General features: G+C 36.5%; 1 protein-coding gene across 1 annotated transcript; it reads left to right on the forward strand.

Moving 5' to 3' along the window:
* The first annotated feature begins 565 nt into the window (after positions 1–565).
* LOC141657297 (ferredoxin-dependent glutamate synthase, chloroplastic) lies at positions 566–22,383 on the forward strand. Its single transcript, XM_074464474.1, has 33 exons — positions 566–1,150; positions 2,272–2,584; positions 3,031–3,473; positions 3,580–3,711; positions 4,553–4,651; positions 5,162–5,232; positions 5,530–5,626; positions 6,800–6,892; positions 7,356–7,501; positions 8,342–8,501; positions 8,782–8,892; positions 9,020–9,235; positions 10,711–10,868; positions 11,698–11,827; positions 12,020–12,078; positions 12,219–12,324; positions 13,878–13,974; positions 14,175–14,290; positions 14,857–15,054; positions 15,141–15,251; positions 15,401–15,640; positions 15,718–15,816; positions 16,442–16,537; positions 16,630–16,827; positions 17,064–17,138; positions 17,242–17,370; positions 18,002–18,100; positions 18,726–18,868; positions 18,995–19,088; positions 19,599–19,837; positions 19,919–19,997; positions 20,802–20,885; positions 21,741–22,383. The coding sequence occupies exons 1-33, from the start codon at positions 887–889 to the stop codon at positions 21,906–21,908; spliced, it is 4,863 nt and encodes a 1,620-aa protein (XP_074320575.1). The 5' UTR covers positions 566–886; the 3' UTR covers positions 21,909–22,383.
* The last annotated feature ends 3,141 nt before the right edge of the window (positions 22,384–25,524 follow it).

The raw sequence follows: 25,524 nt of genomic DNA on the forward strand, positions 1-25,524 counted from the left end.
AAATCTGAAGAAATAAATACATTGTACACTCACGGGTCCCACCATAACATGAATTTCCAAAAGAAAAAAAAAAAAACCGCATTAATGACGTGGCGCGCCAAGGATTGAGTATTGTCTTTTGTATTAATATAGATAAGATTTCAAATCACACATTTTATATCAAGTCAAATAAAAATTACAAGTACTAAATTATTACTTCCTTCATTCCATTTATTTATTTTGCATAAGATTAAAGTTGGAAAACAAGTGAGGTATGTAATGTTTTTATATATTGAATTATCATGATGTCCTAATGTATGTGAATCTCATAAATTTTAGAAGAATATGATAATCATTTAATTAATTAAGTGATGTCCATATAAGGAGATGTAAAGAATCAAATGAAACAAAATTAAAAATAATACGTAAAAAAATAAATAGAAGGGAGGCCAGAATCTAATTTTAAAAGGCTCGTTTCTCCGAAATATAATAAAAAATCATTTATACTATAATTACGTAATTTAGCTCAATTTAGTCCAGTTTAACTAATTGGTTCGAAAACGGGAATGTTAGGCTCATACACACCACACTCCCAAAGTCCCATGGTGATCCCACTACCATTCTTCCCTTTCCTCCCATCACTCTCAAGTCTCAATCTCAATCTCCTTAGAACAACATCAACTCTCTTATTACTACCACTCCTACCGTTCTCTCTACCACAACACCAACAACAACAAGAAGACCATAACCTCAAACATTTTCTTTGCTCTACCCTTTCTCGGGTGGTTGACATTTCTCGTATCATTATCCCAACTTTTCTCCTTTCTTTTTATCCTCACTATTATACTCCTTACTTCCACTCATTTTACCTCTTCATCTTCATCAACTTTTTCCTCTTTCCGTAACAATGGCGCTACACTACGCGCCGCCGCCTAAACTCCTCTACTCCTCCTCCACCTTCTCCGCCGTTGAAAACCGTTTCGTCTTCGCTGATTTCGTCGGTCTTTCTAAGAATCACCGCTCTCGCCGCCGTCGTTCCGCCAATTTACGCTCTTTCTCCGTTAACCGCTCCGTTTCTCCGGTTCTTAAGGCGATTCTTCAACTTGACCGCGCTTCTACTTCCGATGCTTCCGGCTCTTCTCGCTCCTCCTCACCCGCCGTTGACCAGCAGGTATACTGCTTTGTTGACTTTATTTTGTTTCTCTTGATAATCGCATATAATTATCATCATCATCATCATCATCATCATCATTGTGTTAGTTGATTTTCCTAGCAAATTAAAGTTACAGCTTTTTTTAGTATGGACTAACTTTAGAGTTTCTACTTTTGTGCAAAAAATGATTGTTTTGAGTGATTGAACATATTATACACTTATGCGTACTTTTTTTTTTGCCGTTTTTTAACTGTATTGCATAAAAAGTTGATTGTTTTGAGTGATTGAACATAAAAAGCGTATATGCTTATGAATTTTAAAGTCCGATATTTGCTGATGTTATTGTTTCGGATGTCGATCATATTATGCTTTTTGCTATTTTAATTGTATTATATCAAAAATTGATGTTTGCTTTTGTATGAATTGTGGAAGTATGAAAGTTGCTGAGGTTATTGCACTGTTTTGGATTGATTACTGCATCGTGTGGAAAATTGATGATTAGTTTTGTATGAATTATAGTAATCTGACAGCTGCTGATGTTATTGTCTCGGATGTCAATCATATGACACTGTTTTACGTTTTCTATTGCATCATATGTGATAATAGTTGAGGTTTACTTTTATATGAATTGTGATAGTCTGACAATTTCTGATTTTATACATTACGGAGTATTATTATTCACACACTTCATCTTTTCAGGAAAAAGATTTCGGGTTTGTGTATGTATTTTTATTTCTCCGTTTCTATGAAATACGGAAGTCTTACAGTTGCCGTTGATTACTGATAGAAAAGCGCCATTTTTTTTTCTGTGTATGTCGTGTTATCTTGCAAAAGTCTTCTACACGATTATCTCAGATGTTATGAGCGAAAAGTAATTGTTATTAACTTCGATTGTGTGTCAGTAAGCCTCACCGCCCCTTTCCACAGAAAGAAGCTCATATGATTTAATTTGGCGCTGATTTAATTGTTGTTAACTAAGTAATGATTATATATGTAGCTGAGTATATTTAAGCGTTCATATCGCATGCTGCCCGTTGTAGGCTTGTAGCAATAAGTTGGGATGTGTAACTCTGTCACTAGTACATAAGAGGTTTTTTGTTCGGTTTGTGATGTCACTTAATGGATTTTGTGTTTTCTAGGCTGTAAATTTGGCGGATATACTTGCAGAGAGAGGAGCATGCGGTGTTGGATTTATTGCAAACTTGGATAATAAGGGCTCTCATCAGATTGTCAAGGATGCTCTTACTGCACTTGGCTGTATGGAGCATCGAGGGGGATGTGGATCAGACAACGATTCAGGTGACGGTTCTGGAGTAATGACCGCGATTCCTTGGGATCTGTTTGACATTTGGGGGAAAGAACAAGGCATTGATACCTTCGATAGGTCACATACTGGCGTCGGGATGGTTTTTCTTCCTAAAGATGATGCACTTGCGGAAGAAGCCAAAAAAGGTAATACACAATCTGTCATTGTTTTTAATTGAGAAGAGACTATTTCTGATTATCTGTTAGACCATAACACCACATTGGTACAATAAAGTGAAAACAAGTCCGTTCATTGCATACTAGTAGACCCCAGAAAAGATGTAGAATATTTAATGAGAAACAGAACACTACGTTTGCTAAAGTTAAAGGTGGTTGAAAGACTGATATCTAATTTTTGTTGGTAATTTTTGCTACCAGTTACAAAGTCAAATGACTAGAGAACAGGTGGATGAGTTTTCATCCACAAATGCGAATATTTACGTACGTAGATGCCAATCAGATTTTCTTACGTATCTTGAAAATGTCTGCATATTGTAATTACATGAAGCCTGGGTTTAAATTGGTTATCGAGATTCATCGTCACTAAATATAGGGAATTAAAGGCCTGATTACGAGTTCAATGACCTTTGCAGTTGTTCTAGATATTTTTGCTCAAGAGGGTATTGAGGTGCTCGGTTGGAGGTCAGTCCCCACAACTGTATCTGTCGTTGGCCGGAATGCCAAAGAAACCATGCCCAATATACAACAGCTTTTTGTGAGAGTTGTTCGGGAAGAGAACATTGATGACATTGAAAGAGAGCTATACATATGTCGTAAGTTGATTGAAAGAGCTGCCAGTTCTGAAACCTGGGCAAATGAGCTTTATTTTTGCTCCTTATCTAATCAGACTATCATTTACAAGGGGATGCTCCGGTCCGAAGTGCTAGGAATGTTCTACGATGATCTTCGGAATGAACTTTATACATCTCCATTTGCTATTTACCATCGTAGGTACAGCACAAACACTAGCCCTCGGTGGCCACTTGCTCAACCAATGAGATTTCTTGGTCATAATGGAGAAATCAATACTATACAGGTTCGTTTTTGGCTGTTCCTGTATGATACTACTTTGAACTTGAATTGCAGCATGTTATTACTTGTCTATGAAACACGAGTTAGATGTGGTCCCAATCTTGTTTCAGGGTAACTTGAACTGGATGAGATCTCGCGAGACATCATTGAAGTCCCCTGTTTGGCGTGGTCGTGAAAGTGAAATTCGGCCTTTTGGAAACCCAAGGGCATCCGATTCAGCTAATCTTGATAGTGCAGCAGAGGTACTCCATAGTTCTTTCCTTAGAGATGATTCATGGTGTCTCTAGTCATTTTTGTAAGCAAATTGAATAGATTTGAGGAACATAGAAGTATCTAACACGGGTGTGTGTTCAAGTGGTGTCCGTCTCTGCTATTTATGAATTTTTTTTAATGTTTTTTTGGTTTTAAAATGAAGTGTCGAAGTGTCATGCTCATGTCAGAGTATTGAGTGTCGGGCATGTTAACTTGGTTAGCAAGGTAACCTTAAGAATCGGTGTAACATAGCTTAGGCCTTAGGGTATATTCTGCATTTGAAAGTCTGCTATAGTAGTGCACATTTGTCTCATTAACTCTTCCACAAGTGTTGCACCTCTATTGAAGTCATGAGATTGAGGATAGGTTTGGTCAGGTGCTCCCTAGGCCCTAGATAACATATTCCTGTCTCTAGATATTTTGAAACGTGGTATAAAAAGTGTCATTAGATTTTTTTAGAATAATTCTATTTTGTCTCAACATACGAATGACGCAACGCTCACTTCCACCTCTATTCTTCCTCAACACCCTCTCCCGCTGAATCTTATGCTATAACTGGATCAAAAAACATTCAAATTCTGAGATTGAATGCACGAGGAATAGACGAAAAAATTTCCGCTCTGTTTGATTTTGGTTCATACCCATCAGTTCTTGATTTTATTAGTGGTTATGACTTCTGAAGCAGTGTGATCGATAATTGCATGAGTATGTCGAAGGAATTCTGTTTTTGTTGGTGTTTAGCATAATTATACTGTCGTTCCATTTCTTCTTGTCTGCAGTTTGATCCAGAAGTCCTCACTGTGTGTTGGTTTTAATATCTCCTATGTGCAGCTGTTAATTAGAAGTGGACGTGCTGCTGAGGAAGCACTGATGATTCTTGTTCCAGAGGCGTATAAAAACCATCCTACCTTGTCAATCAAATATCCCGAGGTTATTTTTTTATAGAATTTATAGGTTTACCCCTTGTTTAGATGGGGTGATGTAGAGGGAATGGAATTAGAAGGTAAGGTAAGGGAACTATTTCCGTTGTTTGGTTTGCAAATTAGATTGGAAGGAATAAATGGAAAGGAAGTGGAGGAAACGAAATTAGAAGGTAAGGCAAGCCTTAAATTTCTATTATCACATTCAGAAGAAAATAACATTGCTCCATCCCTCCTCTTACTTCCCCTCCCTTTCATCTCCTCCCCTGCCTTTTCCTCCTACTATTGTATCCAAATTCCAAACAAATGTTTGGTGTTTGTGTATATGCGTAGTTTGTTATGGGCAGCTTTGCGCCCAGGTTTTGCACCAAGTTGTTGCTTGCTTATTATAAATTTCAATTTTAATGCTCTAGCCTCTAGGTTTAGTATAGTTACTGTAATCATTTTGTTAATCTTGTGCTTTGTTGGTAAGTAAAAGCATCCCAGAATCTTGCTAAACGGCCATTGTTGTTGCCTGTAGGTTCTGGACTTTTATGATTACTACAAGGGGCAGATGGAAACCTGGGATGGACCTGCCTTACTTTTATTCAGGTGAGACTGAAGGGGAATTGATCTTCATTTCTCCTTATATCTACTAGTACATGTAAACAGATCACGATTTTGCCTTCAAAATGAGTGTCACTTATTGTTGTTGCCATTATTTATGAATTATGGACTTATGGTACAACGATTGAGATCAGGGCACGTAGTCCGATTACATGACCACGATTAGAAATGATTTTAAATACCCCTCTGCAGTTATTTCTCTAGCTATTTTACTATTCATTAGGTCATGTACTCTTTTTTACTTAAGCATCTCATTCTCATACTGTTTTATGAGTCTCACAGTGATGGAAAAACTGTTGGTGCTTGTCTTGATCGAAATGGATTACGTCCTGCTAGATATTGGCGCACAGTTGACAATGTCGTTTACGTTGCATCTGAGGTTTGGCTTCCAATTTTTAATTATTTTTTTTCTCATATTCTTGGACTCCACACGTGGAGCAACATAGGACCATTAGCATAAAAATTAGCAGAAGAACGGATTTTCATAGTGTTTGCCAACGCTGCCTAATTTTCTTTGCATGAATAGCTCCTTTCCAATCAGATATAATACTCTGAACGAAATTAAGATGGCTAAAGGTAGCATAATTTTTTTTTTTCACCTTTTGTGCATGAGTTAAGCTAAATAAGAATGTTCAGTTGATGACTTTCTAGTCTCTACAGGTGGGAGGAAAAAAAATGAATTACTTTGTTACATGCTTAGGAGGAGAGCCTGTGGTCCAATAGTGGGTTCATTCTGTAGAGTTACTGAGATCATACATACCTTCTGAAAGGATGTGATGGAAATATGTAATGCCTCCTATTCTATATGGGTTGACCACTCCATGCGGCTTCACCATGTAACGGAGTTTGATCGTGATTGTGCAAGTTGGATTTGAATATTGAGACCCTTTAAAGGACACCAATGACATACTATACTTTCGTATAATGGCTTACTAGTAACTTCGCTGAACACTCACCAAAGATTTTGTATAGTTAAGCACTTAAGCATACACGTGAAGGCATGGAGTGGACTTTTTGAAAAATTATGTCTCACCTACACGGGAAAGACTTCGTAGCAATGAATTAGGCCTCACTTCTTGAGGGTTTTGTATAGTTGGTGTCTGCTCCTGTCCTTTACTAGTTCCATGGATAGAATGCTTCATTCTTATAAATCATACCTTCATTTATTCTGTATTTATGTTTATTATTCATTCAGTGAAAATCACAGAAACTTATTTTCTACCATTTTTTTTTGCTTCCTTACTTCTGAGGCCACATATGGTATTAGCATCTACTTATGGATAGAGTTAGCCACTGTTTAAGTTGGATACTGTCAATTTTGGCCATTTGCAGGGGCGAAGTAATTTACTCTCAGTCAATAAAAGATACTAGAATTTTTTGGGTTTAACCTGTGTTTTTTGACGATACATTTGATGATTGCCTTTCCATGTTTTTCGTGTTGATTGGCGGTCAAGTATATGCAGTGCATCAATGCATTCATTGCCTTATAGAATACTTGTTTAGAGAAAATTCAACAGAGAAATTAATTCTTCCAGGTCTGATGTTAATATAGGTGGGAGTCCTGCCAATGGATGAATCAAAAGTCATAATGAAGGGCCGGCTAGGTCCAGGCATGATGATATCAGTCGATCTGACTAGTGGTCAGGTTTGTACATTTGGGTCTTTGGAAAAACTATTCTTTACATATATCTGGGTTTTACTAACATGTTATTCAGAGAGTAGCGTTTCTCATGCTTTACTGCGTAGATGTTTTTGTTCTTCCATTTGCGTGGGTTTTTCACTCTTTATTTTAATAGCAGCAAAAATATCGTGCTATGAATAACCTGCGATTATCAGATGATGCATATTGTGTTCTATCCTTGATTGTGGGTCCTTTACTGTGGTCCAGATGTACTATGAGTCTGACTTAGCTAATAATTATTACACACGTCTACAACAGTGCCTTGCTTTCCACTCACTGCAGGGTAGTCATTTATACACTGGCTTTTGCTGGAGTTGGAATAGTATGGGACTGATACGTGTTAAATGCAAAGTCTGCTGGATAATAGGAATGATATGTCTAAAATGCAGTTTTTTCTGGAGTCATTTATAATGTGTGTAAACTGCAGGTTTTCGAGAATACAGAGGTAAAGAAACGGGTAGCTTCAGCATATCCTTATGGGAAGTGGGTGAAGGAAAATTTACGTTCATTAAAACCAGTGAACTTCCTTTCAGGGGCCCTTCTGGAAAATGACACAATCCTGAGACACCAACAGTAAGCATCTTGTTCCAGCTGCTTTTTTTAACTGCCTAAGTCTGGTGACAGTGACGTCATTGGATATCGTTTATAAAGATGGTCTTGCCTCTATACAAAACCAGCCAAACATGTTTACTGCTGGATGAGTTGACTTAGGGGAACATGTTGGAGAGAAGTGTCATCGTGGGTCTTAGGGAAATATGTTGTAGAGAAGTGTCATCGTTATGTTGCGGTGCAGTGATCACGACGATTGTATGGGTCTTAGGGAAATATGTTGGAGAGAAGTGTCATCGTGGGTGGTTCCAGCTGTGTTCTCCCATTCGTTATTACCATTTTCAACTCATTAACGTGATTTAATCTGTCTTTTAAGTTAGTGATATTCCTGGAGGTCAACTCACAGTAATTAGAAATTCTAGAAACTCAATGTATCCACTTCCACTTGTGTTGGCCCAATTCCTTTGGAAGTCTGTTTTTGAGAGGAGACATGGGAAGAGTTTTGATTGAGAGAAATGGTAATAGTTTTGATGGAGAGAAGTGAGATTACTGTTTGACTGCTTTATTCCATAGGGAAGAATTTAAAGTGTATCTAGTGCAAGTATTGTGAATTGAGATGATAAACAATTGAGAAAATAACCCCAGGATACGTTTGTCCTTAATGTGTCAGAAGCATACAAGTGACAGTAATAGTATTATGGTATTACCTCACTGGGGTATTTTTTACTGCCTGACATGGTTGTGCCTTGATTAACTTTGATAAGTTGCAGTTCCATAATCATGTGTGTTTTAAAACTCTGTTGGACTTCACCACCAAAGATTTCATTTTCTCGACATTTCTTGTATTATGATAAATATTGGCAGGGCATTTGGCTACTCAAGTGAAGATGTCCAAATGGTAATTGAAAGTATGGCTTCACAAGGAAAGGAGCCTACATTTTGCATGGGAGATGATATTCCTCTAGCAGTGATGTCCCAGAAGCCTCATATGCTTTATGATTATTTCAAACAACGATTTGCTCAGGTATGCTCTGGAGTATATATGAACACCATTTAAATATCAAATATCTCTTCGGCCGGATTATATTATTTGCCTATTGCCACTTATGTTTCTGTTGTGAGGGACAAGGAGAACAGTACTATTGTTACACCGTACTCAGACTGTACTGACGATTGTAGCCTTGACCTGGTAGCTAAGTATTGATACCCTAACGTGGAACTAATTTGTATAAAGACAACAAAAGGCTGTAAACAGTGATTGCATTAGTGCATCTCGTTTGGTTTCTCATCTTTTATCTTCGCAGGTTACTAATCCAGCTATCGATCCTTTGAGAGAAGGATTAGTCATGTCTCTTGAAGTTAACATTGGTAGGCGTGGGAATATCCTAGAAGTTGGTCCTGAAAATGCTTCGCAGGTTAGAGAACGATGCCATCCCCTGTAGCTACTTTTTTTTTTTTTTTTTTTTTTTTTTGAGTATGAATTATTAAGATGCACTGATATGTGCTTAAATGTTCCTATCCTGGATATTGTGTTGGTTTTAGGTTATATTATCGAGTCCTGTGCTTAATGAAGGAGAGTTGGAGGCTTTGCTGTCTGATCCCTTGTTAAAGGCCCAAGTGCTACCCACCTTTTTTGACATACGTAAAGGACTTGACGGCTCTCTTGAGAAAACATTGAATAGACTCTGTGAAGCCGCTGATGAAGCAGTTAGAAATGGATCACAATTGCTTGTTCTATCTGACCGTTCGGATGAGCCAGTAAGCTGCTATCTTATGCACTTGATACTTTGATAGAGTTGATATGTCGTGGTTTATTTATTTGGTATGTAGACTGTTATTTTGTTCCGCTTCTGGATGAATGTTGGTTTGGCTAGTTACGAACTCCCAAAGCCAAATAAGTACACTAAGTGTCCCATCAAATCCCGCATACAGTCTCATCAATCTGATTAAAGGGGATGCACGTATTAAAACAGTCCAGTTTGAGAGTAACTTAAACTTGGCCTGATCTTCTTGAGAATGCCAACCAGTAGAGGGTAAATCCTTATTTTTGAAATCTATTTTATAATTTTCTTCATTGATTGATGAGGTGTTCTCATTTCAAAGCATTTAAAATGCTTGCCGTGGTACTGTGGTACTACAATGTTTCAACTAATAAATGCAAACGTAAGTACACAAGTTCACAACATAAACCTTTAATTTCTCATTTCATTAATTCAAAGCCAATAAGTTAAAACTTTCTATGACAATGGATTATAAGCAAGCAAAATTAGCTTTTTGATCTTCGCCAAAGTACACAAGGGAGTTGATTGATTATTATTATTTAAATCACGTTGAATGGGAGTTATGTCCATTTTAATAGAGCTGGAGACACAAGTTTATTTGGGCTTTGAGATGGAACGGACCAAGTTAAAATGACTCGTAAAACCCTATGCTTTTTCTTTTACGAGGTAGCAGCTGGTTTCCCCCTTCCGGTTAAGGGTAGCTTTGAGACTTCTTCTCTGGGAAAGGTTGCTTACATGTCCAAAGTTCCCCTATCTTCTTTTGAGCTCGAACCTCTTTTTGTTGCTATTATAATGATTATAACATCTGAATAGGATTGATGGGATGCATTTAAATTTCTGCCACCTCTTTATCTTGTCCCTACCACTTTTCCTCCTATCCTCAGTTGTCACATCCAGCCTCCAGACCCCCATGAAACACACTCAGACGTCAGACCCACTCTTCATCTGGTCCCCGATCTATCCTAACGTCCAGTTTTCAGATGGACATGGAACACACTTCATTTCCTTCGCCAGATGAATCAGACACTTTTCTCTTATTTCCCTTCCTTTTTTCGGACGAATTTCGACAATCTCAAGTCGCTTTTGGTCTTTTTCACAAATTTATCACAAAATATTAGGTTGTGCTCATTAGTTTTGCTCTTAGCATATAGCTATATGATTGTATAGTGGTCATGGCTGTTTATTGCCACGTACTGCTTAATTTTACGCCTGTCTCTATTATATTGCGAATGTTTCACATTTCTCTATTTTTTTTTTTTGTGTGACGCCTGTTCCTTTAATATATTAGATATTATCTGCGACTTACATTTTCCTAGGAGCTCATTTCCATCCATTCATAGTGGATTAAGTTGTGGGAATGGTAGTTCTTTTAACTCGGAGAATCTTATGGCGGACTGTCTTTTTCCTACTTATTTTGTTGATGATTTTGCACATATATTTTTTCTCCGCCAGGAACCAACCAAGCCAGCTATACCGATACTCCTAGCTGTAGGCGCTGTTCATCAGCATCTGATTCAGAATGGCTTAAGAATGTCTGCCTCCATTGTGGCTGAAACAGCTCAGTGTTTCAGCACTCATCAGTTTGCGTGTTTGGTAGGATATGGTGCAAGGTCAGATGCTTTTCCTTTACTTTTCTTTTAGGAAAGCACAAAATAATCAACTGTTTTTGGGCACATTCAACTAAAGATTGGTGTGCTGTACTTTAGTATAATAATAAGACTACTGATTTAGAAAAATGATGCTGAAGAAACATCTAGGGAGATGACAATGATGTAGCTCAGATATATCTTTTGTGATTAATCATTAACGACTCATCACAGTTGTTTGGATGGCTACTTTATATATTATCTAACACCACACAAAAGTATGTTTTGGTGCCACTGCTAAGCGCACAGCTTGTTTTAGTAAAGCAAAAACCAAGGTTAGATCGTTCCATGGTGACCCTAATAGTTTTTTTTTTGAGGTTCTAGTGTGTGTTGTTGTCTGGAGAAGTGCGCCTTGCTCGAGGCATATAATGTTTGCTCTCTTTATAGATAAGATCACCCATGTTAGCTTGAAAGCTTAATCTTCTCTTTTAATATTTTGCATATGAGCATCACCCCTTGATGTCTTTTTGTACGAGAGCCTCACTGCTCCGTGTCCTTTGATTGATATCCTCTTATCACTCAACAAAATTTCGGCTTTGGCTAGAGAAGTGAGAAATAAAAAGCCTAAAGTTTTTAAAATCGCAACATGTCTTACCTTGAGATCATCTTCAAGATCAGCTTCTAAGGCAGCTCTTTGCAATACAATTGGTTTTGATACTTAGGTTTTAATATCATATCCTTTAATCGTACAATCTTGGTTTGGTATTTGGTTTTGTTATTTGCTTCTACGGGAGCACTCTGCCTCTGTTACTGTTGGGTATATGCTAATATATGTGCATGGATCATTTTTCAGTGCTGTGTGCCCGTATTTGGCACTGGAAACATGTCGTCAATGGCGATTAAGCAATAAAACCGTGAACTTGATGCGAACTGGAAAAATGCCTACTGTTACAATTGAGCAAGCTCAAAAGAACTTCTGCAAGGTCGTTCATTTCAATTTCTAGGTGCCTGTGTCCAATGGCCACACGACGCACCAAATAAACCTTTAATTTTATGCAGTTTATGTTTTGGCCTCTTTCTTTTCTTTTCTTTTCTTTTCTGTTTCTCTCTGAATAATCATGACTTAATTGAAAGAGGAATAAGTAGTGATAAGGTTTGTAATTGTCTACTCGCAGGCTGTGAAATCTGGTTTATTAAAGATCCTATCAAAAATGGGTATCTCACTTCTCTCGAGGTATTAATTTCGGAGCTAGTTTTATCATCATTATGAAATGCTTTTTTCTAGCTTGTTTGTTTGAGCTGATGCGCTTTTCAAAACCTTCAAAGTCTTTGCTATGACATATGGTAGTTAAACTTTTTAATCTCTATTTATAGTTACTGTGGGGCACAAATTTTTGAAATCTATGGATTGGGAAAAGACGTCGTTGATTTAGCTTTTTGTGGGAGTGTCTCCAGCATCGGTGGATTGACTCTAGATGAGGTAAAGATCTGCAAATTAATTTTCTCACTTATCTGATGATCATTGCTCGCTTGCTTCAAATCTTCAATGGCGGTGGTCTTTTTTTTTTTTTTTTAATCTTTTTGGTTCTGGACTCTGGAGTAAGAAATACAATCAATTAAGGACATCAAGGAGGAGACGCCCATCTACGAAACGACGCCATGGGGATGGCGTCCATATACCAGAAAAAAAAACACCCTAACTGTGACTCCCATATAAAATTGAGAGATGGGTAATTATGCTCTCAAACTATAGCCAGTAATCTTATCTACAAAAAAAAGAGAGAAGACAAGTTTCTATTTTGGTGAAGCATATGGCTCTATAATAGCTTCAAAAAATGAAACTTGAACTCTTGATGTGAAAAAGTAGTATCATTATGGTTACGTTCAATCCAAGTGCATCACCAAATACCCTAAGCTACCATCGTCCCAAGTCCCAACTTCAGCAACCAGACCTCTTGCTGTCCAAGGATGGACCAACTCAATCCATAGAGAAACAAGGATAAATTCAATAGGGATGGCTTTTGCGCACATATTTGTGCCGAAATTAGTCTCTTTGATTATTCTGCAACGACAGATTTTTAGCTCTAAAATGATTTAGGGCTGCTCAATATGAATCATTTTATTGTGTCGTCCTGAGGGGGGTAAACAATGAAAAATTTGAGAAAATGGGAAGGAGTGAAGGACTATAGTATAATAATGTAAAATAGGAGAAAAAATAGTTATGAAGATAATAAAAGAAAGAGAATGAGAACTAAGAAGAGATTTAGATTTGATAATTAAGTATAAAAAAAAATCAAGATTCAAGAGGATAAGGTACCAAGGTAGGACTCCGTTGGAGTACAAAACATGGAAAGATAAACATAGAAGAGATTTGAAGTCGGAAGAAAATGATTGAAAAATAAACAAAGAATCAAATAAGAAAATGATACAGTCATACGACTCATAACCCGTCATCAATATGAGTTCTTTACCTCCACTCGATCCTCTTTGACGCCTTTTTCCTTCAATCCCAAGTGAAACCTTAGCACTTTCAATTATCTTATCCATGTGGAGGTCGTCCTCTACCCCTCACAAAGATACCAATACCACTTCCCACTCTTTAACTTCCCTAATTGGTGCATCACATGGTCTTGCTTGTGCCAATGAGACACTTTTGGACATTAGGGCTTGTTTTTGTGTACTACATAAAAAAAAATTGCCTTCTTTACTAGAATTCTATTTTAGCGAACCAATTTGTTGAGCTAGTGAAAGAAGTACTATACAAGGTTAGGATTGACAAAGATGTATACTCGTAAAATAAATATGCTGACCTGTGGTATCAGCATTAAGAATGTTTTTTCCAATGTTGGTCTGTTTCTCACCATTTAGATTCAATTAATATCGTTTTTGTTACCTCAAAGAAGAAAATCTGAATTGTTGTGATGACTAAAATGGTTATCGTTATTTTTGAAAAGGACATAGATGTAAATCAGTCTTGTGTCAGGGTGATGATTGTTAGTTTGTTTACATTATAATGTCTCTTCTTTCTTGTAGCTTGCAAGGGAGACCCTGTCTTTCTGGGTCAAGGCGTTCTCCGAGGACACGGCGAAAAGGCTAGAGAATTTTGGATTTATACAATTTAGGCCAGGAGGTATTGCTTCCATAAGGTTCTCTTGAAAAATTTGTTTATATGATTATCAGCGAACAATTTATGATTAATTTCGTAGTACAACTAGATATTGCTACGTTGAAATTTCTACTCTTATATTGTAGGGAAATTTTCAATTTGTTGGTTTTGTTGTTTAAGAGAATGAATGTTTGACCTTGTCTTTCTTCATCCCATTTTTGAAGGGGAATATCATTCAAACAACCCAGAGATGTCAAAACTGCTGCATAAAGCTGTTCGCAACAAAAGTGAAAGTGCCTATGCAGTTTACCAGCAGCATTTGGCTAATCGGCCTGTCAATGTGAGTTTTTGTGATCGTTATTGACGCAGAACATGTAATGCCATCAATTCGTTATAGTTGGTTAGTGGTTACTGTTGCTAAATTGCTAGGAGTAATAAGTTACAAATACCTCCGATCAGGGAATCATGCTTACATGCCAACTTGGTCTTCAGTTAAAGAAGAAGTGCTGTTATCATAACTTGGAATAGCATTGGCTTTTATTTTTGAATGCTGCTGTATGTTGCTTGAATCATTATTGGTTAATAGTTTATTCAACAAGTACGACCAACCCATTACTCACGTGGGGATGTTGGACAAGTCTACTTCTGTGATGTCAGCATTCCCTTCCTCTGAATCCTCTGATATGATTTTCCTTTCTATGGGAATTGTTAATTAATTGCGAGGTTAAGACTTAGTCACTAGCCTATTTCTCCCTTCTCCGTTTCTTGGGAACTTCTTTCACACCCCTGACTACTTGATCATTTGTTATTACATTCCCCTCTGGACAATATAGCCGCAGTTTAAAAACTACTCCGTACTAAACATGTACACATTTCTGACGTATAAATCAAAATTACTTGTATTAGGTGATTCGTGATCTTATTGAGTTCAAAAGTGATCGTGCTCCTATTCCCGTCGGTAAAGTTGAACCCGCTACATCTATAGTCCAACGCTTCTGTACTGGTGGGATGTCACTTGGAGCTATCTCTAGAGAAACTCACGAAGCAATTGCCATTGCTATGAATAGATTGGGCGGAAAATCTAATTCAGGAGAAGGTGGCGAGGTACACAGTTTTCTATATAAAATTTTGAACATCCTCACAGCCTTTGACCTATACTAGTAATCAACATTTTCAATCTCTTTGTTCAGGATCCAATCCGTTGGAAACCATTGACTGATGTGGTTGATGGATATTCCCCTACTCTTCCTCATCTGAAAGGTCTTCAAAATGGAGACACTGCCACAAGTGCTATCAAGCAGGTTCATTAAAAAAATTTTTTTAGCATGTTCCTAGAGCTTCCACAATTTTTTTGAGTAGTTTCTGAGTTGGACCCCTACGGCGTGTCAGAGAGTAGATACTAAGGTATTACATTTGTAATATCTAACCTTCTGCATGTGTTCTTTTCTAGGTTGCATCTGGGCGTTTTGGCGTCACTCCAACGTTTTTGGTTAATGCTGATCAATTGGAAATCAAAGTTGCACAGGGTGCGAAGCCTGGTGAAGGAGGGCAGTTACCTGGAAAGAAAGTCAGCGCCTATATTGCCCGACTGAGGAACTCAAAGCCTGGGGTTCCTCTTATTTCTCCACCGCCACATCATGACATATATTCTATTGAAGATCTTGCACAGTTAATATATGATCTTCATCAGGTAAAGGCCTTTTTTATGAATGCTGCAGAGAGTTATTTGGTACTAGATCTAGCTTTTTACTCTTGAAAAATAAACAGATAAACCCTAAGGCTAAGGTTTCGGTGAAACTAGTAGCAGAAGCTGGCATTGGCACTATTGCGTCCGGTGTAGCAAAGGGAAATGCTGATATTATTCAGGTATTAAAACCTCTTTCATTTACATTCGACAAAAGATTTGTGTTGTCTCCCATTGGGAAAGATTGCAACAGTTGAACCTTCATCTCGCCATAAGCTATTAGGCGATAGCCTTTACGGCATAGGTGTAATCTTGCTGCTGTACTTACTGTTATAGCCTTTATTTCACTATCCTTAAAACCAGTTGTGTGCACGCAGCTTTTCTTGTTTATACCATGGACCGGTTTTTTTTCAGTGGATTCATCTGTGACTGTAATTCTGTACTTTTTTGGAGAGGTGCCAAATGTTATGTCAGTGTTTTTTTGTTTCACTTGAGAAGACTTCCTCTGGCCTTTGGATATATTGAAAAGCGCGTCATGGGTTGTTACTACTTACTCTATTATCCGGAGCACTGACATGTATTTGCACATGATATCTCATATGTATGTTAGTCAATGCTAATTAATGTTGGTATCCTGGATGTGTGATCGAAGCTAAGCAGAGGGTCACTACCAAATAACATATGCAGAAACACTATTTTTGCCTCCAGAGACGAGATTACCTTTTGTTCTATCTGAAAAGAACTCGATTAGTTCTTTTGTTAAGTGAAGTCTCTAATCATGGGTATAATTCTTGGGATGATTTGCAGATATCAGGACACGATGGTGGAACTGGAGCTAGCCCAATAAGTTCTATTAAGCATGCAGGTGGTCCTTGGGAACTTGGACTAACAGAAACCCACCAGGTTTGCATATTAGCCAGATATTTTACATAAGGCCTCTGTTGATGCTTCTCTAATTTTATCTTGGTGTTTCTTTGGCTGTAACAAAACTTCAGACCTTGATTGTAAATGGACTTAGAGAAAGGGTCATCCTCAGAGTTGACGGTGGCTTCAAAAGTGGGGTTGATGTCATGATGGCTGCAGCAATGGGTGCAGATGAATACGGTTTTGGTTCTCTAGCCATGATAGCTACTGGTTGTGTTATGGCTCGCATTTGCCATACCAACAACTGCCCGGTTGGTGTTGCTAGCCAGGTATGTGGATTATAATTAGCTTCTTATGTCTGTTTAAGGAAAGTCTTCTCTGGTTTTCCCATAATGTAAATTGTATCAAGACATGTATGGACCAATTTGTACTTTACAATGTAAGAATGGTAGACACTTTAGTAAAGCCAATTGCTTTCTTCCGTCTTGTCCTGAAAGCCAAAGGATGATTGAGTTTTTGGCTCCACAACTAAGACGTTTCTGATAACTTTGTTAAATTGTCTCAGAGGGAAGAACTCCGTGCTCGTTTTCCTGGTGTGCCTGGTGATCTCGTGAACTACTTTCTGTATGTTGCTGAAGAGGTATTGTATTCTACTAGTTGGAAATGTAATTTAACTTGAGCGCGATTGTATTTGTGTACGACCAAGGAAATGAGTACTTAACTGAAGCTGTATGTTTGATCAGGTAAGAGGTATACTAGCACAGTTGGGCTATGCAAAATTGGATGATATAATTGGAAGAACTGATCTTCTTAAACCAAGAGATATCTCCCTGATGAAAACCCAACATCTTGATCTGACCTATATTCTCTCAGTATGCTCTTTTCCTGCTTATTTTATTTACACATATAATGTTTACATTTGAGTAGTAAATTTATCACTAGTATAGACCCCTGGGCAATGCATGGACGGTATATACAGATTTTTACTTTTTAAGTTGGTCATATTATTTATAGATTTTAAATTGACAACTCACCAGTTTTTCATATTTTTCTTCCTATATTTTGGTTTGAGAAAAAAAAAATTGAAATTGTAAAATTAATCAAGCGCATTGAAAAGTGTGCATAAAATGTGTGTTTCAATGAAACTTTTTTAACCCAAAAAAAAACTAATGATATTATTTTATTAATTTTTGCCGATAGCATATTTTTTACCCGCAACTTGTATCGTAAAAGTCAATTAATGTTTTCTCATAAAAGACCAGAGGCAAATATTATGCAGGACTAATCTATGTAAATTGTTTGCTTTTAAATTTTATAAATGTATCTTAACTGAAAACATAGACCCACATTTTAGCCCAATATATATAGTAAACCTATAGAATAAACTACACAAACTAGGCCCAGTTATAAGCTTTAGTATTTAGGCGGGAAAATCTAGAGCATCTCTTATTCTTTTAGTAGATAGGAGATTCTCATTGGCATGAAACCTTTCAATTGTTTCAGAATGTCGGGTTGCCTACAATGAGCAGTACTGCCATCAGGACCCAAGAAGTTCATACTAATGGGCCTGTTCTGGATGATCGCATACTCTCAGATCCAGAGGTAAGACTTCTTGCACTTAGCTGCTTATTCTTCAGAAAAGTCAGAAGGAATTGCTTATTGCATTTTAAGTTTACTTTTGTTTCATGTTCATGTGTTTGTGCCATTGGAGTTTATCGTTGTGATACCTTGTAAGTTAAAATCAGTTCATTTGTGGCAATATTTGTCTGGATTTGAAATTCTGATATTTCAATGGCAAAATCTCCTGAAGGTGACTCACCAGGTGCATATTGCTGTGTTACTTAGCACTCTAGTGTTTTATGGTGCTCTCTATATGTTGATAGTTTTTATATCCTTTGGTATTGCAGATGGTACCTTGCCAATAATTTCGGAAGTGAATCATTTTTTTAATACTATCTTTACTCTAAAAGGAGGATGCAAATGATGTGAACTTAATGTCTTAACACATTTTGTATGAAAACGTTGCACTAAATGAATATAATCAGTTATCTTCTATTTCTTTTTGTTGTTCGTTTATCTTTTCTCTGACCTGTATGTTTATCTAGGGAGATGTTTTATCCCGGAGGCTTTCATAAATCTAACTTGTTGATTAAGGGTTTGTGAATTGGTACATTTTAGTTGACAAGGACCTGATCTATCATGAACTCTATTTTATGTGTACTTGCAGATTACAGATGCCATTGAAAATGAAAAGATTGTCAGCAAAACTTTCGAGATATATAATGTGGACCGTGCTGTTTGTGGCCGTATAGCAGGTGTTGTCGCCAAGAAATATGGTGATACAGGCTTTGCTGGTCAGCTGAATATAACGTAATACATTGCTGAAAATTGCGCAGACTGAAAATTCAACATTTTATAAATCTTTCAATGCCATGTATCAATTCATGGAAAATTGTGCAGAATGAACTTCTAAGTAAAGCTTTTTTCCGTGTTCAGCTTTACAGGGAGCGCTGGGCAATCTTTTGCTTGCTTTCTGACCCCTGGAATGTACATTCGTCTTGTTGGAGAAGCGAATGACTATGTCGGGAAGGTATGTCAGTTTTTTTACTCAACGTGTTGGGAGCGTCTATAACAATATGGTTGTCTCCATCGGTCAAGGTTGGGCATGCAAAATCCTCTTTGATACTTTATGAAGGTTGAGGGTGAGATTTTTTAGTGTATCATGCTGAAACCATTTATAATGTTACAGCTAAATCATTCTATCTATTGTCTTAAATAATTATATGGCAACTTTGGCATTTGTGTGAATCAGTATCCTTATCAGTTGGTAATTTAAAAAGAGGAACCCTTGAACAATTACCCTAGCCCTGAAATAGCTTTTAGTAGATAAGGCCGGGAATCAAAGTCTAGAATGGATTACAATATTTTGACCTGCCGTAAAATAAAAATAAGCTGAATTCCTGCCTTGAGTGGAAAGTTATGAATCAGAGCTTTCTATTTCAATTATTTCTTTTATTGTCTTCTGTCGTGCTTTTGAATTGCATATTTTCTGTGTTTTAGAATTTAGACTATAAACTCTCTTTCAATTGAATTTTCCCAGGGTATGGCTGGTGGTGAATTGGTTGTTACACCAGTAGAAAATTCTGGATTTTGCCCCGAAGATGCCACAATTGTTGGGAACACGTGTCTATATGGAGCGACAGGAGGTCAAGTCTTTGTTAGAGGAAAAGCTGGGGAACGTTTTGCTGTAAGGAATTCGCTGGCCCAAGCAGTGGTCGAGGGCACTGGTGATCACTGTTGTGAATATATGACTGGTGGCTGTGTTGTTGTCCTTGGAAAGTGAGTACAAGTCCATTGACTAAATCATATATCTGTCACGAATTCAGAAGAATATATCCTTAACTTGTTCGTTTTTGACAGAGTGGGTAGAAATGTTGCTGCCGGCATGACTGGAGGTCTGGCATATCTGCTAGATGAAGATGATACTCTCATTCCAAAGGTCAGTTTACTCTGAAGTATTACATCATTTGTAATCAAGATATACAAATGGGTAGTTAGGAATAAAAATTCGTTCTTCACAGTAATAGTTGTACAACCCTGATTTTGGGTTTGGTAAGCAAACTAGTTTAGTTTTATATCAATTTACACTCTGTCTTGAAACTAATAACAACGATTTACACTTTTGTTTTTATACGTGATATGGATCAAATCATTATCTAATAATACTATCAATAAATTGTAATTTATAGTTTTATATCAATTTTATTTTATTTTAAATAAAATATTTATTTAGAAGTTAGTGAAATAATATAATAATTTGATGAAATAATTTTAATGAAATGAAATAAATTGTAATCATTAGTTTCCTTATTTTGTAAATGCACTTTATTATCATTGGTTTCCTTATTTGAAAAATGTGCATTTTGGCGGGAAAACTTTTGAGATCACCTATTCTTTTAGTAGATAGAAGTAAATAGAAGATTCTACATGTTGAAACTGTTTTTAGCTTAGATTATAATGAAATAGAAGAGTTGACGGAATTTTCATTATGGGTCATTCAGAAACAAGCTCTTCATGCTGAGAAGTGTTTTTAACACAGTGGTAATGTTGTGAATATCTGATCACACTTGCCTAGCCTTAGGTAGGACTTAGGAGACTCTAAGGCATCAAGTCATGTTGGTGTTCCAATGGTGGCATGTCTGCCAAGTGCCAACTGTGTGTATACTTATTGCTTGTATTTTTGTGCCTGCGCCCTCTATCATCATGATTTTTTTTTCTCTTTTTGCTGGTGCTTTAAAAACAGGTAAACAAGGAGATTGTGAAAATCCAGAGAGTGACTGCTCCCGTTGGCCAGATGCTCCTCAAGAGCCTTATTGAAGCACACGTTGTAAGTATTCTACATGAGCATCGTACATCGCCGCATGCTGCACATCACTTGCATAAGTTTAAATCAGTTATTCCACCTACCTCCTTAATTTGTGATTTTGTGCACGTGTTTTCAGTACTTATTTTATACTCCCTCCAATCCAATCCAAACTACCCACTTGCTTTTTGGAGGTCAAACTTTGAAAAGTTTGACCGTTGATCCACAGAAAAATATAAAACTTTGAACGATAAAATTTACATATTTAGTTGTATTATGAAAATATCTTTCATAAATTATACTCCCTCCTATTCAGTATATTCTTCCCTATTTCCTTATTCGGATTATTCGGGTTTTCTTCCCTAAATTTGTATGGTCCAAATTAAATTGCATTTTTAGTGTGTTTTGTGTGGTCAAAAAAAAAGGGGGAAGAATATAGTGAATAGGAGGGAGTATTTTTTGCAAAAAGAAAAAATTATATACAAAGGAAGAAAAACGCGGTCAAAGTGTTGCCTCGAAGACCACCCAAAAGCAAGTGGATAGTTTGGATTGGATTGGAGGGAGTATGTCATAATTCTCTGTTAGTAAATTGAGGTGTTTGGTAACTGGCATATGCAACATTGTATACTTTTCCTTTGCTTCATGTTAGGTAGGTAGATCGGTCATATGACTTTCTTTGTGTGTTCAGGCAAGGGTTTAAGCGCAATAATAGTTCCATGCAATTCTTGTACTCCCACTGAGGGGGAGTACGTTTGGCACAATTCTTAAGAAAGTCAATAAGAAACAACACCAATACTTAAGTTATAGAAGTCTTAAAGTTAAAACAGACCCACGCCTCCACCTGTTTTGCTTATGTTGTCATGCATTTTCAATGTGAAGGAAAAAACCGGGAGTTCCAAAGGTGCTGCTATTTTGAAAGACTGGGACAAGTATCTGCAATTATTTTGGCAGTTAGTCCCACCTAGTGAAGAAGATACCCCAGAAGCTTCCGCAGATTTTGAACAGACAGCTGTCGAGGGTGAGCAGGTTACTCTACAATCTGCTTAGATTGAACCCAGCAGAGATCACTCTAGGCTGAAAACACTGAAAATACGAAATTCTACCTTTAAAGCATGTGTAGTGCAACTCCCACGAAATTCTATAAAGGGAAAGGCTGTGCTGACGATTTTCCGTTCATTCCAAAGGGATTAAAAGATTTGGAGGCGTAAACTCGAGTTTGATGGATTTTCATTTGGCAGGAGATGGTCGCCATTTATGTTTGGGACCTGATCATTTCATACTTGACTAAAGAAGCCAAGAAGCCTCCCGTATATATATTGTTTACCACTTGTAAATTCCCTCCAACTTTCGCTTTGGTCTCTTTTCCCTGTGTGATTTATCTGACATTCATCCAAGATGTAGAAATTTAAAGCTGTTAATTCCAGCTCTATATCATTGTTTTAACACAAATCGGATAAATGATGTAAATTATATACCCACTTCATTTGTCTGATTAATTCAATAATTTTAGATGAATGTTAAACGTGGTGCTGAATTGTTGATGATGATGTATGCCCCTTCTCCAAATCGCTTAATCGCGCCCCCTGGCAGGGGAGGGAATGGCAGGCCGCTGCAGCATACAAGTAGACATATTTCAAGTACCTTTTTAGTCTTCTATGAGACAGTCTAAGATATATGAGACGTGCAATTACAAGGTTGAATTGGACTTATGGATCTCTCTCAAAAATATTGAGAGGTCGTCTTGTCTGAGAATTTGTGCGTCACAAAAGGATGGAGAATTTTGCATTAGCTTGGCAGCTTACTCTGCTCCTAAATCGGGAGATGGGCAGCCGATCAAAGTTAGATATACGGAGTATTTATTATTTATAATATAGATATAATAAACGTAATTGAATTTTGCATGTATTTTAATCTATGCATGACTTTTTCACTCTATTTTTCGTTTCATACCCTTAGACTATAAAAAAAATATACTTGATTTGTTAATTAGAAATTGTATGAAATCGGCGTTTTATTTAAAGTTTTTTTTTTCGTACTTTTTTCTTTTGTTTAGGACTTGAGTTTTATTAGGTTCTGATTTGGTGGTTCTTAGTAGTTATGGCGCGAAAACAAGGTAGGTTAACGAGTGGGCGAGTGGAGGGGCGGGATGCGCTTGGTGGTTGGAATTAGGGTGGGTGCGTGTGTGGAGGGAGGCGCATGTTTGGTGCTATTGTAGTAATGCATGTAATTAAGCTTCGGTTGCGGCTGTGGGGGATGGGTGGCAATCATCTGCGGTTTACTTGTAACACCCTTAGAGAATTGAGAAGTTTATAAGAGAATCTACCCACCACATTAGTAAGAAGGTTTTTGGGCTTAAGTTTTTAATAAATTTGCTCAAAGGTGGACATCACATCTTTAAGTGAGGTGTATAACGGCGGTGGTGGGTCGAGGTGTTATAAATAGTATTAGAGCAACCCTGAAACCATGTGGTAATCATGTGGTTAGGTTACCCATCTAGCGGCGCAAAGTTCTAGGATTTGAGGCATAAACGAAAACGTTGTGCTTTTTAAATAAGGGAGTTTGTAACACTCCAAAGAATTGAAAGTTTATACGAGAGTTCACCCACCACATTAGCAAAAAGAAACGGTATTTTTGAGCTTAAATGATGACAAATGAGCTCAAAGGTGGACTTCTCATCTTTAAGTGGAGTATATAACGATGGTGGTGGATCGGGTTATACGGCTAGAGTAGGAGTAGGCAGGGGTGCATGGTTGGTGGTAGATTGGTACGGGAATGGTTTCAAAGTTCTTGGTTGTGACTGGGAATAGTGGTTAACGGTGATGACAATGGGCATTGGTGGAAGGCGGATGGGGGCAGAGATTGGTGATAAAGGTGGCGGTAATAAATATTGTGGTGGCTGGCCTGGTGAATGGGGTGATAAGGTGGACGAAGATCACATGGATATGAGATTGGAGAATTGAATAGATAAGTAATGAGAGAGGTGGGAGGGATATTATGAAAAATGTACTATACTGAGAGAAAAATGGAAGTAAATAAAACTCATAATAAACTCAAAAAAATACATAATACAGAGGGTATGAAATTATTTTAAGATATACTCTAGTGTTATTTAAACTTTGGAAAATAGTAGTAATATACTTTCTTTTAAAAATAACTTTGTAAAATAAGGTCAATTTGTTTATATTTAATTTTGATAATGACATTTGTTTCTAATGAAATTATCTTATCTTCTGCACAATTTTCGCGTTTAGGTTTATCGTAAACATCTATACCACTATGAAACTGTATAGGAGTATTCATTTTGCATATAATTTTAATTACTTTTAACACACATAACATTTCATAATCAAAAGACCAATAAATTATTTCTTTGTCGTAATACTAAACTGTATTTTAAAAAAGTGTGGTTCGAGCTAAAAAAGGAATTGTCAAATTTCAAAGGTTATCACTGGAGGAAAAAAAACAAATGCTCAAATCAAGTTTGATAAAATTAAGTATGATTTAAAGAATGAGAATATATAATATATTTATTTAAATACATAAGTCAGATAAAATTAAGAAGTAGAAGTAATTGTTTTAGTAAAGATAATAACACCAATATTAGTAGTAAAAGTAACAAAAATAATAGTAGTAGCGAAAGCAAAATAGTAGTAGTGGGAGTAGTGAATTTAACTATAGTAACAGTCGCATGAGTGTACGTAACAGTAATAGCAGTTGGAGTGGTCAAATTAACAATAGTAACAACGAGTGAAGTGAAAGTAAAATTAGTAACAAGGGGCATAGTGAAATAACAATAGTAACAACGAGAGTTGTGAGTATGTTTCGTAATTTGGTTAAAATCTAAATCATATTTTTAAGAAATTTTATAAGAAAATAAATCATAAATATTAAATCTACAAATTAGACAAGTAAAAAAAATTATTTCATATAAAATAAAATTTAAAAGGATATATAGTAGTCAGGCATGAACAAACACCAAAACTAATACAGTAAGAATACGTAATTGCTCTTTATTTCATGTTACATATAGTCATTCCTTTTCCCTACTTTACCCTCCCTATAAAAAACAACAAATTATCTCTACTACTCTTCCTTACCAAAATTTTCAGATCCGAATTAAATTACCCAATTATGAACGCTAGTTCTTATGTTGATCAAGTAATGATTCTAATTTATTAACTATGCATCAATAATATCAAATTAGGGAGATTAACAGTTCATAGATTATACATCAGAGGTAGTACATCTGATTGTGTACTTCTTGAGTTTTATAAGAAAGTTTTTGAGTTTTGTTTTAAATATTATGAGTTTTAGTATAAGGTTTTTGAGCTCGTTCATTTAGACATTAAACTAAAAAAATAAAATATTGCTCAAAAACTATACATATAAATTCAAGTATTTTGACATCAAAAAATAAAAATATAACTATAAACTTTAAAAGCTCAGAAAAAATACATGTATACTCAATAATTAAAAGGGTCTGAGGTAATACATCAGATGCGTAATCCTTTTTCTCAGGAGATTAACTATGCATAAAATATAATAAAATTAGGGTTTATAAAAATTAGTGTTAGTAAAAATTAGCGTTTAATTAATTTAGGTTAATTTGGTTTAAAAAAAAAAAAAAGATTTAGGTTAATTTAGGAAAGGTGGTCATGGTTGG

Source organism: Silene latifolia, chromosome 5, assembly GCF_048544455.1.
Source record: "Silene latifolia isolate original U9 population chromosome 5, ASM4854445v1, whole genome shotgun sequence".
Taxonomy (NCBI): Eukaryota; Viridiplantae; Streptophyta; class Magnoliopsida; order Caryophyllales; family Caryophyllaceae; genus Silene; species Silene latifolia.

What these genes read in the sequence shown, in the direction of transcription:
- LOC141657297 (XM_074464474.1), top strand. Translation starts at nt 887, where the DNA reads ATGGCGCTACACTACGCGCCGCCGCCTAAACTCCTCTACTCCTCCTCC. An exon ending in TTCTGTATGTTGCTGAAGAG is followed by an intron (nt 17,139 to 17,241) that starts GTATTGTATTCT and finishes ATGTTTGATCAG; the next exon opens with GTAAGAGGTATACTAGCACA. An exon ending in GCCTTATTGAAGCACACGTT is followed by an intron (nt 20,886 to 21,740) that starts GTAAGTATTCTA and finishes TTCAATGTGAAG; the next exon opens with GAAAAAACCGGGAGTTCCAA.